Source organism: Polypterus senegalus, chromosome 10 (assembly GCF_016835505.1).
Source record: "Polypterus senegalus isolate Bchr_013 chromosome 10, ASM1683550v1, whole genome shotgun sequence".
Classification (NCBI taxonomy): domain Eukaryota; kingdom Metazoa; phylum Chordata; class Cladistia; order Polypteriformes; family Polypteridae; genus Polypterus; species Polypterus senegalus.
The window spans coordinates 17,481,348-17,496,440 of record NC_053163.1 but is presented as its reverse complement, the minus strand read 5'-3'; the positions used below and the strand labels follow the sequence as shown (position 1 = coordinate 17,496,440).

At 44.0% G+C, this 15,093-nt stretch overlaps 2 protein-coding genes across 2 annotated transcripts in view; one reads left to right on the top strand and one right to left on the bottom strand.

Annotated features, from left to right (window-relative positions):
• The window catches only part of LOC120536829 (zinc finger protein 540-like), a 13,715-nt gene extending 8,967 nt beyond the window's left edge, over nt 1-4,748 (bottom strand). Inside the window, exon 1 of the mRNA XM_039765338.1 lies at nt 4,131-4,748. Coding sequence (XP_039621272.1) covers nt 4,131-4,701 — 571 coding nt within the window. The 5' untranslated portion in view covers nt 4,702-4,748. The remainder of the gene's footprint in view (nt 1-4,130) is intronic.
• A 3,744-nt stretch (nt 4,749-8,492) lies between these two features.
• LOC120536397 (oocyte zinc finger protein XlCOF6-like) lies at nt 8,493-14,864 on the top strand. The gene is made up of 2 exons (XM_039764721.1): nt 8,493-8,862; nt 13,318-14,864. The coding sequence occupies exons 1-2, from the start codon at nt 8,493-8,495 to the stop codon at nt 14,862-14,864; spliced, it is 1,917 nt and encodes a 638-aa protein (XP_039620655.1).
• Nucleotides 14,865-15,093: the final 229 nt, after the last annotated feature.

Here is a 15,093-nt window from a genome sequence, read left to right as displayed (position 1 = left end):
ACTAATCAGTCGATGCCACAGGGCCCCTACTTTGTGCTAGATAATGACCTCCTTTACCGTGTAGCAATGCATGGCGGGCAGGAGACGAGGCTGCTGCTAGTGCCGCGTACCTTCCGCGGCAGGTCTGTGAGCTAGCACACGCCCACCTCCTAGGTGGCCACCTGGGCACCGAAAAAACTCTGGAGCGGATCAAGCTCCGTTTCTACTGGCCAGGAATTAATGAGGAGGTTCGTCGCTTTTGCGCTTCCTGCCCGGAGTGTCAACTGCGACAAATTCCTAGGAGGGACCGTGCTCCTCTCATTCCTATTCCACTGATTGACGTTCCCTTCCACAGAATCGGGTCGACCTGGTGGGACCCTGGAGCCCTCAGCCGAGGACACAAGTACATTTTAGTCCTCGTGGATTACGCTACACGATACCCCGAAGCTGTTCCGTTGCGCTCAGCTACCTCTAAAGCCATCGCACGGGAATTACTAGGGGTATTGGCGTGGGGATCCCCAAAGAAGTCTTGACAGACCAGGGGACCCCTTCACCTCGGAAACGTTCAAGGAGACTGCCAGATTACTGAAAATAAAGCATTTAAAGACCTCGTGTATCATCCTCAAACCGGCGGATTAGTAGAGAGGTTTAATCAAACTCTCAAGCAAATGCTGCGTAAGGTGGTCAGCGAGGATGGAAGGAACTGGGATCAGCTCCTCCCCTCGTCCTTTTTGCCTATCGGAAGTCCCACAAGCCTCCACGGGGTTCTCCCCTTTTGAACTACTATACGGGCGACAACCTCGGGGCATATTAGATATTTTGAAAGAAGGCTGGGAAGAAGAGGCTCTTCCCTCCACAAACATACTGGAGTATATCGCGTTCTGCGATAGATTTGGAAAAATTCGCCTGTCCTTAAAAGTCACATGGAGGAGGCTCAAGCAGCACAGGCCGGTACTACAACGCGCACGTCTCTTGGGAGTTCCGCCCGGAGATCGGGTCATGGTCCTAGTGCCTACCTCCCACTCTAAATTGCTTGCCCACTGGCAGGGCCCCTCTGAAGTTAAGGAGAGGAAGGGACTGGTCGACTATTTGGTGAGTCAACCCAATGCGTCGGCCAAAGGAGCGGGTTTATCATGTGAACCTGCTGAAACCGTGGAAGGACAGGGACCCCGATCCCTCCTCCGGCCAGCCCGCTCACTCTTCGCTCACACACGACCTTAACTTCGGCACGGACTTAAGTCCCAGACAGCGGCAGGAGCTGGAAACAGTTATCCGGACCGTTCGGGAAGTAGTCAGTGAGAACCCCGGAAGGACCTCTCTGATTGAGCACAACATCGTGACAGAGCCCGGGGTTGTTGTCCGAGAACGCCCGTATCGTCTTCCCGAGGCAAAAAAGGCTGAAGTGGAGCTTGAGATCAAGCGCATGCTGGAGCTAGGTGTGATTGAGGAAAGTTATAGTCCCTGGTCCAGCCCCATTGTGCTCGTCGGTTAAGCCTGGCGGAAGATGGAGGATCTGCAATGACTTCCGTCGGCAATCAAGTCTCCCAATTTGATGCTTATCCAATGCCACGCGTGGGCGACCTCCTCGAGAGGCTTGGACAGGCTCAATACCTGACCACACTTGACATGACAAAAGGGTACTGGCAGGTTCCTTTAACGGACTCAGCGAAGGTAAAAACGCGTTTAGTACCCCTAGCGGACACTGGCAGTATCGTGTCCTTCCATTTGGGTTACACGGGCTCCAGCAACCTTTCAGCGTCTGGTGGACAAAGTGCTTCGCCTCATAACTCATACAGTGCTGCCTACCTGGATGACGTGGTCATCTATTCCAGCACATGGAAGGAACACCTACAGCATGTCCAAGCGGTATTACGGACACTTGGTGAGGCCGGGCTCGGATTAATCCCAGAAATGCTTCTTGGATTAAGCGAGGCCAAATATTTAGGCTACCTGGTGGGTCGGGTACCGTAAGGCCACAGTGCTCCAAAATTGATGCCATTCTGAAATGGCCCGTCCATGAACCAAGCGGCAAGTCCAAGCCTTTCGGGTTAGCGGGTACTACCGCCGGTTTGTACCCGGTTTTGGAGAGAGCGGCGCCTTGACTGATTTAACAAAGAAGAGGGCCCGAACATTGTGGTATGGACTGAAAAACAGGCTGCATTTGGTGACTTAAAGCAGGCCCTTACGTCCACACCTGTTTTGATGGCACCTAACTTTTCTTTGCCTTTCATCCTCCAGGCGGACGCTTGGACACAGGCCTGGGGCCGTGCTGAGCCAAAGCGTCGATGGTGTGGAGCACCCCATCATGTTCCTGAGCGGAAACTGTTGGACGGGAGACCAGGTATGCTGCGGTGGAGAGGGAGGCTCTGGCGATTAAATGGGCGATTACTCAGCTGAGGTACTACCTGTTGGGCCGGGAATTCACCCTTGTCACGGACCATGCACCCTACAGTGGATGGCCCTCCACAAGGAGTCGAATCCGCGGGTCACCCGGTGGTTTCTTGACCTGCAGCCGTACAAGTTTTCGCTCGTTCATCGTCGGGGCTCTCCCGCCAACGCTGATGCTCTTTCGGGTTCACGACCTCTCGGTTAGGTCGCCCGACCCGTCGGGTCTGGGCTAAGGGGGCCTTGTCACACGCGTGCGCATGGGAGGCAGCTAAAGGGCTTGAGTGAAGGCAGTTCGAGGCATGCGGGGTGTGGCAGAGTGCACTGACTCTTTTCTCCCTTGCCTGTAGACCATCCCGGGGATTTCACCTGGATCTCCTGACATCACTTCGGGACTGAGCCAATGGAAGTCGGCCACACCAGCTCCAGTCCCTCTGATGTCACCTCCGACTCTGAGCCAATGGTGGAAGACCACGTGCCAGATCCATCGACCTCACTTCCTGTCTCCCCTTTAAAACCTGCCCCTTTTCCTTTGTTTCTTTAGTCTTGTTTTGGACTCGGTTGTGTGCACTTCAGTGCTCTGTATTTTTAAAGAAAACGACTTTTGCAGCCAGGATACCACAATATACGGGTGGCTGCCCCAACTCTTTATCTGTCAATGTCTCGTTCTTGTGACAATACACACACACACACACACACACACACATACATATATATACATACATATATATATATATATATATATATATACACATATACATACATATATATATACATACATACATACATATATATATATATACATACATACATACATATATACATACATACATACATACATATATACATACATACATATATATATACATACATACATACATACATATATATATACATACATATATATATATATCAAACTTAGTTTTCTAATTTCTATATCGCTCCCAAAATACACAACTTGGGAAATAACAGTTCACTTAATTATATACAGAAACTGGTTAGAACAAAAACCTGAAGCCACAGTGGACAGAACTTGGGAAGCACTGCCCTAATACATTCAAAATTAAATTGCCGGGAACTGTGGAAGACCCTCCATATTTAAAGGGAGGAGGGCCGTTCCTGGAGGTGATTGGCAGGTGTCCCTGCCTTTTGGGGGACCACAACAAAACTCATGGAACATTGTAAGGCAGCTTATAGAAAAGGTAAAAATAAAAAAAGAAGAAGAATGCACAGAATCAACAAAAGCTACATTAACATAGACATATGGCATTAAAATGAACAAACAAGTCATGAAAACAACACTTTGGAGCCCAGCTAGGAGGAGAATGACCCTGATTGAAACAGGACACTTTTCAGTACTGGAGTACCACATGACCCTAATGTTGCCCACTCTTCTCTCATTACGTACGCATTTAAGTGTAGAAAAACTTCCACATCAGAACAGTCGAGGTCTCCAGGACTGTAACGGTGCCTGACTTTGACTTTCTCTCTTACAATTTTCATCTCATCTGTTGTCAACTGGCCATAGTTCAACAATGAGTTAATGGACAGATATTGTTGGTTTCCATTTGTGTTAATCGGTTACTACTGTGTTTTCTGTATGTTTTACTTTTTCTGTATATAGTGTACTCCTTGCTTGCATTTTACTGGAGAATTTATCAAAGCGCTCAGTGAAAGGCGCTATACAAAAATAAACTGAACTGAATACAATGTAATGCCCTTTCATTGCATATTGATCATGGGAAATAAAAAAAAATCCTTCTTACCTCGATGGGGTGTCTCTAGGACTCTTTCCTGGTCCATCTGCTCTAGGCGGTTCAGCACCACCCTAAAATACGTTTCCCTTTGATCCTCCTGTTCTTGTTCTGCCATAAAACTACTGGTCGACTGGATACCAGGATTTCGAATGACTCTACTCCCATTTTTTCTTCGGAGTTCCCCTTGTCTCACAGCGTCCTCTTCATCTCTCAAAGTTGTTCGTACTGTCCTACGTTCACACCTATAGATTTCTAACTGTTCTTTCTTCCGTCCGACCTCCCATTCACATGTGCTCATTCGGAGATGTCCAAGTCTCTTCTCTTCCGATTTAGCGATCTGGCACAAGAGGATCTCCGCCGCCGCCTTCATCGCTTCTTTGATAATGCAGAGCACATGAAAGTCAAACTCGCTTCCACTTTTCATAACGGGGATTGTGTCGGGACCCTCGGGTTTTACTATCCATCCACTGACACGTTCACAGAGTTTACTCATCACAGCCCGGGTTGTGGCGCTTGCTATCTGCTCAATGCCGGAAGCGAACTGCTCTTTAAGATCGCATGCTGAAAGCCCACCATCCATGCTGACTACTTGGCTCTCAGGCACCACTCTGCCAGCGTGCTGTTCCAGCTTCTGTTTATTGACGGCTGTGAAATAAACTCTAAGGGTGCGTTACCGCCACCTACTGATTTGGAGTGTGAGGAGGAGGCAGAATAGTGAAACCTATACCCACCCTACACTATTTAATAACCACCCACGTTTTCTAAATTCAATTGCTTGATACAACCCAAACAATTTGGAGCATTGTATTATCTTTTTACCAGTAATAGACGGACTGCACGATAACGTGCAGTGAGTACACTTCACTTACTTTCTCTGTACAATTAGCATTCGTTTGCTCAGAGGTTGATGTGCTTGGTGCTTCGTGAGCCGCTCGTTTTCTCCACTCTAGCGGCCAGCTTCTTCTTTTCTTTCGACTGCATCTTTTTTGCGTTAAAACTGATTAAGGCAGTCTTTGTGTTACAATTACTTAGTACGTTTGTCTTAATTTTTCAATCATACTGACACTTAAGTCTGCCTCAATAATCATTTAAGGTAAGAAGCGGTAGTGGAAGTGACAGCGAAGGTGTTAGGGATGAGAACGGCGCCTGAACCCACAATGCTGGCTTGTGCCGAGAGTTCATTCTACGGTACAATAAAATCAACATCAAGAAGACCAAAGAGCTGGCAGTGGAGTTGAGGCATGATAAAGAGTCTCTGAGATTGGTCACCGTCCTGCTTCAAGGTTCAGCTCATTTCCTCCATTTCTATTTCATGAAAAGACGAAGGCTATAAAACATCGGTGAGGCCAGCAGGGGGCATGCACTTATCCTGTGGAGTGAATGTAGATCCCAATGGCCCAGTGCAATGACGGGGGGACATTGTGCTGTAAAAATGGCGCTGTCCTTCAGGTGAGACGTAAAACCGAGGTCCCGACTCTCCCTCGGGTCATTAAAGAGCCCTGGACATCCTTTGTAAAGAGTGGGGTGTATCCTGATGTCCAGGCTTAATTGTCTACCATGGCCTCCTAATCGTCCCCTGTCACTGATTGGCTAACGATATCTCCCCTCTTCAACACCTAACAGCTGAGCATACTGGTGCAAAATGGCTGCCGTCACATCACCCAGGTGGATGTTGCACTTTAGTGGTGTTTGAAGTGGCTCCCCACTCACTGTATAAAGTGCTTTGAGTAGCTTGAAAAGCACTACAGGGTGGTCCAGATCTAATTATGCAGATCCAGATCATCTGGATGACTTTGATTTATGCGGGGACGATTCTTCATGTCGTCAGTTCGCACACTTCTCGATGGTCCGGGATTTTTCAGGTGATTTTCTATGTAATAAACTTAATAAGTTGTAGTGCAATGAAAATTGCTTAATTAGATTTGGACCACCCTATATATGGTGCGTTCATTTCAACATAGTGTGACCGAAATGTATGCAAATCTCCTTAAATGAAAGTCAGCAATGTGCACTTTAATCACCTCTGAATTGTTTGATTTGTAATTTTAAACTGTGGACCTGAGGGGAAAATCATTAATGTAAAATAGGTCTTTATCCCAATGATTATGCAGGGCGCTGTATACTCCTCCTATGGTACATCTTCCTCTGATAATGAAGTTTCTTAAAATTAACTAAAGTGTGAAATGCATCTTTTTTTTAGCGAAGGTACTGTACATTTTACTGGCATCTACTGAAATTATCAGGAGTTTGTATTATGTTGTGTTACAGATTTCCAGCCATACCTACCACTCCTGTTATGCTGACTAGGTGAACGAACAATGGATATGCGTAAATCTAGTTCTTAGGAAGTGTACCTGGAAATTAAGATTACTGGAGAGTTAAGTCCTTAGACAGAGTTCTCATTTTAATGTTTAATCTATACTGTACAACTCCAGTCTTCTCTATGGTCATGATTTGTGGGTAGTTTCTGAATAAATAAAGTCACAGACAGAAGCAGTTAAGACTGATGCTGCGTTCAGTTTACCTCGGAAGTTGCAAGTCTGAGCTGGTAATGACGTCACATCAATGCATTTCTACATGATCTAAAAAACATTTGTAGAAACAGCAATAAAACATAATCGTCGGGGGAACAGGTTTCCTGTAGTTCATTTGAGACATTCAAAGCTGCGATGTTTAAATGTACAGTGTGTATACAGTCGGCACCCTCGGGTAGCGGGTTCAGCGAACGGTGGATCGAAGAAATAAAATGAAAAAAGCGATCGAAGAAAAAATCCATGAATTTCTAAACAGAACTTGAAGTTGCATTGCGCCAAGCACTGCCCTGAATCCACGCGAATCAAGTAATCTTTAGCCATACCATGCCGTATCTCCATCTCCCGTAGTAGGAGTTGAATAAAATGGCTCACAGGAGTAAACGTACAGCTCCTATATGGCAACACTCTGCTCTTCCGTTGGCTAGCTCCCCTCCACCCTTGCACTGCTCTGTAGGACGATTGACCCCGTTCTCCGACAATCACCCCCTTCATAAAACGAAAAAGTATTTCACGCTCACCTATCCTGCCTCCGCTTCTCAGCACTACCAAATGCCAATTCAGGAAACAGTTTCTATCTTTACACGTCCCGCAGTAGTACAGCTCTTAAACTAAACATAAAAGACATACATTCTGGAAAATAAAGACACTGAAACAAAGAAGAATAAACAATCAAGTTAAACTGAAATCGGACTTCATTAAACTGCTGCACCGTCAAATCCAGTAAAAGTGAGTCCGTCCATCAGCCCGCGGATACCTGGCCAGAGTATCCGCATTAAACTTTGGTAAGGTGAGCCGTGTGTGTGTGTGCGCGCGCGCTCGTAGAAAAAGCTGCTCGAAACACACGGACTGCTTGAAGCCGGTAATCCATACACTGCAATTTCCTGCCGACAAAACCGTTATTATTGACGAGGACACGAGCACGCACAGCTGGCAGCGCTGCCCTACGTTTCTTTAAACAAAAGCCGTTCATTCAGCAATCCTGGCACTTAGGCAAGGTGAGGACCTTGGAGTCGCATTGTGTGTTTCTGTGAAAAAATGCCTCCTTAAAAAATCAGTTTAAGTGGTCAAAGAAATCCCTCAAGGGTTAAGGGGGAGCGTAAAGTGCTGTCTTTCGACAAGAAATGCAAATCTTAGATATATTTGTAATATGTATTCCAAGTAGACCTAACCTAAACATCATTTAAAGTATACAGGAGTATGTGCGTAGGTTAAGTGCAAATACTATGCCATTTTATGTAAGGGATAGCATCCGCGGACAGGGGCTACTGGGAACAATTCCTCGCAAATACGGAGGTCTGACTATATTATACGAATGAGTATTTTGTCCTTATTAAAACATTAGTTATGGTTAGGCATAGCCTAGCGATGTGATTGGACGAACACGGTCCCCTGGGCCCTCCCACAATGAAGGGTAAGCCACCCAACAATTATTTCGCGGTTTATGCTTAGCTTATACAGGGAACCCACTCGGAGCTCGCCTATTCAATTGGTCTCATTACACAAATTTTAAGCGATGCGTATAATACTGTAGTAGTTTATAAAGTAAGCAGAAACGCGAGAAGGCGGGACCCAATGGGTGTGGCTAACACGAGTCTTGCGCTTTAAAAGGACACTTTTTACTTGATCCGCGCAAAGTATGTTACTTGCTTGGGCTGATGAGGTTGTTTTTTTTTTATTCCTGTAATTAAATAGTGCGATTTTTAAGATGACGATTTATTGAGCAGCTCTTAGGAATGGCAAAATAGCCGACATCCAAACCTCAGTTGATTTTTTTTTTTTTTTTATGAGCCTTATCAGCCGAATGAATATTGATACAATGAGCCTTTCGACGAAAAGCATGCCTTCAAAGCCGGGTAAAGGCAAGGACCGCTGCTGCGTGCCGCGTTGCTCCTCTTCCACTGGCGAAAACTGGTCCGTAACGTTCCACGGTTTCCCTACGGACGAGGCGAAGAGGAAGACTTGGCTGAAAAATATTGGAGTTGAGGATTCCGACATCCGCAAGAGCAGCAAGGTCTGCAGTCGGCATTTTGTTAAAGAAGATCTCGGGCCGCTGGCCCCAGGTGGCCGCCGCAGGCTGTACCGCGGCGCTGTCCCAATCCTGTTTGACTGGAACCAATACAGCCTGCCTCCGATCACAACTGCAGGCGGAGACGATAGGATGGTTGCTTTACCGCTGCACCACCGTAAGGCGCCGTCCTCCGCTCAAGGTTTGTCACTGAATGGCGCCACGCTTTAAGACTTATAATAGTGCAATGTAACAAGTACACCTCTAAAGTCTCATTACCCAAACCGGTAACGTGAAATCTTCCCGTTGTCTGTAATGCTTTTATCCCTCTCTTTTTAAACGTGACGCTTCTGAGGTTCTCGGCAGGAATGTACACCGATCTGCCATTTATTTCTATTCAAGCAAACTCCCACATGAATGTCCCAGTCAACTATTTTATTTTTTTAATTTACCAATTATCTTGTCTTAGGTTAGCCATGTCTTTATACCCATTTCTCTCCCAGATGGGTCTCCCTTTCATCTTGCAGTTTTCAGCACGTGTATGCACGTGTATAACCTAAATATTTGCTTATGAGAATAAATCGCGTGTATTATTAGTTTAGCTAAATGTAGCAAATCAACAAATTATGACCAGAGCGTCCCCCTGTTCCTTATAGGAAAAGGCCAACATTTGTATAGCATCACAAAAGTATGCGCAATCCTGAGATGACACGTCTTTACTGCGACATGAGGATCCTAAAGGATGAAATTAAAGAGCTAAAAGAAAATACTGAATCACAACAAATGTCCCCCCAGCAGTAGTCAGCCAGCATATTCGCCCTCAAAGAATCCAACTCCATTTTATTTATTTTTGACTATTTGTGTATTGTTACGTGACAAACACACATACTTTATAACAACATGCCTGAAGAAAATATGAAACCAGGGGTGGAAACGTCTGCCTGCATATTACAAGGCAGTGCTAAGAAATACTGAATAAATGCTGAGTTACGCACTATATGTTACAATATTACAGGATTGGGGAATAATGGTGGGGTGGGAGGAAACCTGGGCAGGCACAGCTGAATTAACCATTAATGAGCTTGATGGCGTGTGGAAAGAAACTTGTCCTTATTGTTTTGCTGTAATTTAATCTATTAACACCTGGTAGATGGGAGATGTTGAAAGATATTGTGGCCTGGATGTGTAAGGGTGGCGGGTCAGTGCACTTTTCCCAGCCCATTTCATGACTCTGGAATAGTACAGGTCCTGCAAGATGGGAAGACTAATGCCAATGATCTTTTAGTCAGACCTGCCTCTTCAGGATAAGCAGATAAAGAGACTTGATGATTGATGTGGAGAAGTGAACCTGCAGCTCCTGTGGTTATCTGAACTCGCTCAGCTGTCACGGGAAGTACATCTGCTGCTGTTTCTTTTTTCTCTTTTTTAATGGAATCTATATTGGTTTTCCAATTCAAGTCCTGTGAAAGGATTCCAGAAATGTGACAGTTTCCACAACTGACACATTATTACTAAGTAAGGTGGAAGGAAATAATATTGGGGGCCCTCCTAAAGTCAGTACATTTTTGAGCGTGTATAAATCCAGGTTGTTCTGACAACCCAAAAGGACTGTCTGCTAAATCCTCCCATCTCTATGCAATGTCATCTCCATTTTTGACGAGTCCAATGTCATTTGCATATTTGCAAATGTGGTAGAAGAACAGTGGGGAGGGAAAACAACCCTAGGGGGCACCAGTGCTGAATGTTGTACAGGAGCTAAAGATGACTATCCCAAGTTTTACCTTCTGTTTCCTGTTTGAGTTTAGCAATCCACTAACAGGTGGAGTCGGGGATAGAAAAGTGGGCGAGTTTAAAATGAAGGAGTTCCAGGATGAGTGTATTAAATGCTGAACTGAAGACCACAAATAAAATCCTTGCATATCTCTGGGTTATCAAGGTGTCGTGAACGTCCTGAAGAAATCACTCACTATGTTCATCACTGACTGCACCAATATCTTTAGGGGGAAAAAGTCCCAAGTCAGAGCAAGAAATCATTCTCGCACCCCATTTTCAATATAACTTGAGAAGTTCACTCACTTTTGCAGCATAGTTTTCAACTGAGAGATGTTACTCTGCCAAGCAGCTTTCTTATTAGGTACACTTAGCTGTCGAATTTAAAATATTTGATCTGTTTATATGGAAAAAAATAGTTTCATTAAATTGACAATTGTTGTAAATGTAACATTTCTAAATTAATAACATGGATACTTAATAAAATATGTAATTTAGTTAAAATGAAAATTTTAAAAAGTTAATTTAGATAATAAAGCATAATTTTGTTTTTATTTATTTTCCTTGTGAAACAATCTGATCAAATACACAATGAATTGACTACTACTGTGTGAGGCTAATCGCCATATACTGCTGTAATATCCCCAAACCATTCATTTCTCGACCTTCCTTTTGTACTTCTAACTCTATAGGACCTCTCTGTATGCTGTGTTTCTTGAATCACTATGACTTTTCTCACCAGCTATCATCATCTTCACATGTTCTCTCATTTTGACACTTTGATACAGCAACATGAGCAAACATCTTTTCTAACGTCTGTCTCTGAGCATCTTCTCAGTATCCTTGCGTTTCTTAGCCTTTCTTTCAATACGTGTACCTGCAATGTGCCTCCAGTGCCTCCGCTCGGTATCTTCATGTGGCTCAACTCTGTCCTTGCCCGATGCATCTTCCCTCGATTGCATTACCATAACGCTTGCTACTCAGACTGTATAATTCCAAGGCCTCCTATCTGCTTTTTGATTATCACCTCTAATAGACAGGCCCCCATTCCCTGGTGTGAAAACATCTTTTGTATGTCTTTGTAGCGACTACCACTGTTCATTCTACCCCATTCCTAGGTATCCTTGTGTCTCTCTAATGCCCAGTGTAAACACTTTTCCTTCTTTTAAGGTGACTCTGAGTGTTCCCCCTACACCTCTTTTTAGTATTCTTGTGTATCTGAACCACTTTTATCCAGTGCTTCCTCTCTTGATCACATACCAATAAAGCTTGCTTCTCAAACGGTGATTTTGAGCTACATTGCTGACCTCCTGTCCGCTTTTTGCCTACCACCGATGGTAGACAGATCCCTATCATTCGTTATGGAAACATCATTAGTTCTCTTGCAAGTTCTTCACGTCTTTAAAGGCAACTCGGATTGTGCCTCATTAGTATTTACTGACCCAACATCACTTAGTAAGTTATTTACTCTGTTGTCTTTGAAATGCTTTATTTTAACTCCTTTTTTTGTAAGAAAAAAAAAAAAGGTCACAATTAAATATCAAACTTCTCACACTTATTCTGTCATCATGCCTACCACTGAGAAACCAAAGCCAAACTGACTAATCAATTTGTTTGGAGGAACTAGATACACATATAGTAGTGTTTTATTATATTTTAGATGCTTAGAACAAAAATCACTATCTTCGGTAAAAAATAATTATTGACCAGGGGTCTCTATCCATTCTTGTACCCTTTATTCAATATCCTACAAATTTGCAAAAGTTCAGATTTGTAGAAAAACATAATCATAATATTTGTAAGTACCTCAGACACTCTGGTTTTGTAAGCTCTTAGCTTATGTACATATTTTACTTGCTGTCACCGTTTGCTGAAAGCAAATATGCTGTACAATGCCTCCTAAATTTCAAAGGGAAATCAAATTAATAAAGTCCTGTACTATTTTAGAATAAATATAGAATAAAGTTAAATAGAATAAAGTTCTATACATATTATCAAAAGTATAAATGTCCTATCTATCTATCTTAGAGGATAATACTGTCCTGCTGACTATACATCTATCTATCTATCTATCTATCTATCTATCTATCTATCTATCTATCTATCTATCTATCTATCTATCTATCTATCTATCTATCTATCTATCTATCTATCTATCTATCTATCTATCTATCTATCCACTCTCTTAATCCATGCCAGAGTTGTTTAGGTCCAGCAGCATTGTTGAAGATAAGAAATGACCCTAGAGAGAATGCCAGTCCATTCTAGAACACAAAATAACAAAATGCTACCTGATTAAAGAGATCAGTGGACCATTGATTTTAAATTTGGGCTAAATGGGTCTCCCACTACTGAATATAAAACATTTCCATCCATCCAACCCACTATATCCTAACTACAGGGTCACAGAGTCTGCTAGAGCCAATCCCAGCCAACACAGCGCACAAGGCAGGAAACAAACCCCGGGCAGGGTGCCAGCCCACCACAAGATGCACACACACACACACACATGCTCACACACCAAGGACAAATTAGAATCGCCAATGCACCTAACCTACATGTCTTTGGACTGTGGGAGGTAACCGGAGCGCCCAGAGGAAACCCATGCAGACACGGGGAGAACATGCAAACTCCACGCAGGGGAGGACCTGGGAAGCGAACTCGGGTCTCCTAACTGTGAGGCAGCAGCGCGTGCCACCATGCCACCTATAAAACATTTCCTTTAGTAAAATTAAAGGTTACTATTGTATACGGTTGTTTTGCTTTTTATTATGTTTTGTTAACAAAAAGAAATTTGGCTGTTTATGCTTTTAACGGGTTCCGTTCAAAAAGATTTTATAAAATAATTGTTGCAGTGTTTTTACATGATTTTTGTTTTTCCATACAGGTAAAGACACTGAGTTTGGTACAGGGAATGCACCCCCATCCAAAAAATTAAATCATGACAGGAGCCTAGTGGCAGGTGCCGGATTGGATCAAAACCAGGTTAAAGAGGAGGCCATTGAAATGGCCATTGGACCAGTGACTACCCCTTCTGTCAAAGAGCAGCCCAATATTTCTGTGCCTGTTCAACTGAAAGAAGAGCTTCTTGAGATGCCTGTCCACATGAAGGAGGCAACTCCAGCCAAAAAATCAGTCTGTTCTGAGGAAGAACTCCGTGTAGGAGCTGCTGGACAGGACAAAGGAGAAATTCCTTTGTCAAAACCCATTCAGATCAAGGAGGAGCCCATGGACTATGTGCCTATTCATATCAAACCAAAGCCAGCTGAGCCTGTCTTTTCTAATATCAAAAGTTTACAGCTTGACAAAAGTGGACCTGGAAAAGAATTTTCTGTGAAGAGTCCACCAGAGAATATTAAGAAGAATTGTCAAGTCACAGAAAAACCTCCATTTTCTTCAAGTACTGAGAATCAGAGTTTGCAGACGGGTCCTCGTGGCTCATATGTGTGTAATGATTGTGGGAAAACATTTGCCCAGTTCAGTTTCCTTGAAAGTCATCATACAGCTCATTCAAAGGATGCAAAACTGATCTGCAATCAATGTCCTCTAACCTTCTCTGATTCAGAAAGCTTAGCACAGCATGCAAAGTTTCACATGGAAGCAAAATCTCACAGGTGTGAAGAATATGGGAAAGCATTCCGTGCGCTATCGCTTGTTAAACCGCACCAGAAGAGCCACATGGCAAATAAACCGCATTCCTGCCGAGAGTGTGGTAGGCTTTTCCGCTTCCCTATAAGCTTGAAGATCCACCTGCAGAGGCATGCCGCGGAGAAGCCCCACCACTGTCAACAGTGTGACAAGACCTTCAAAAGCATAGATAATTTCAGAATCCACCAGAAGCTCCACGCTGAACACAGATTGTATAGCTGTTCTAAATGTGGCAAGTCATACACCAATTTAGAAAACCTGCAGGTTCACATCAAGGTCCACACTGTCTCCTGCACAGAGTGTGGCAAGACCTTCACCAACCTAAGTGGCCTTAAATCACACCAGAGGATTCACAGCGGTGCACACCCATTCTGCTGCATTAAATGTGAGAAGACTTTTGCCCATATAAAAAGCTTTCGACAGCACTGCATAAGTCACACGGGCGAGAAGCCATATGGTTGCGCTGAATGTGGCAAGGCCTTCTCTAGTGCACGATACGTTAAAGTCCATATGAGGACTCACACAGGAGACAAGCCATACAGGTGCAATGAATGCGGAAAAACGTTTATGCATTCAAAAAACCTTCAAGTGCACATACGAGTTCACACTGGAGAAAAGCCATATGTGTGCCCAGAATGCGGAAGGATGTTCACCGCCCTGGGCTCTCTTAAGAGACACATTAGAATCCACACTGGGGAGAAGCCATATAGTTGTGCTGAGTGTGGGAGATGCTTTAGCCATTCGGAGAGCCTTAAGGCTCATCGAAAAACTCACATTGAGAAGTAAAAACCTGGCTGTGTCTATACACTGATAAGCCAGTACATTATGACCATCTGCCTAAAATGCTGGTGCTCATCCATATGCTGACAAAGTATGGGCTCTACAAGACCTCTGAAGTTGTCTGGTGGTATCTAGTACAAGGACGTTAGTAGCAGATCCTATGACTCCTGCAAGTTATGAGGTGGAGTCACCGCGGATTGGACTTGTTGTTCCAACACATCACAAAGATGCTCAG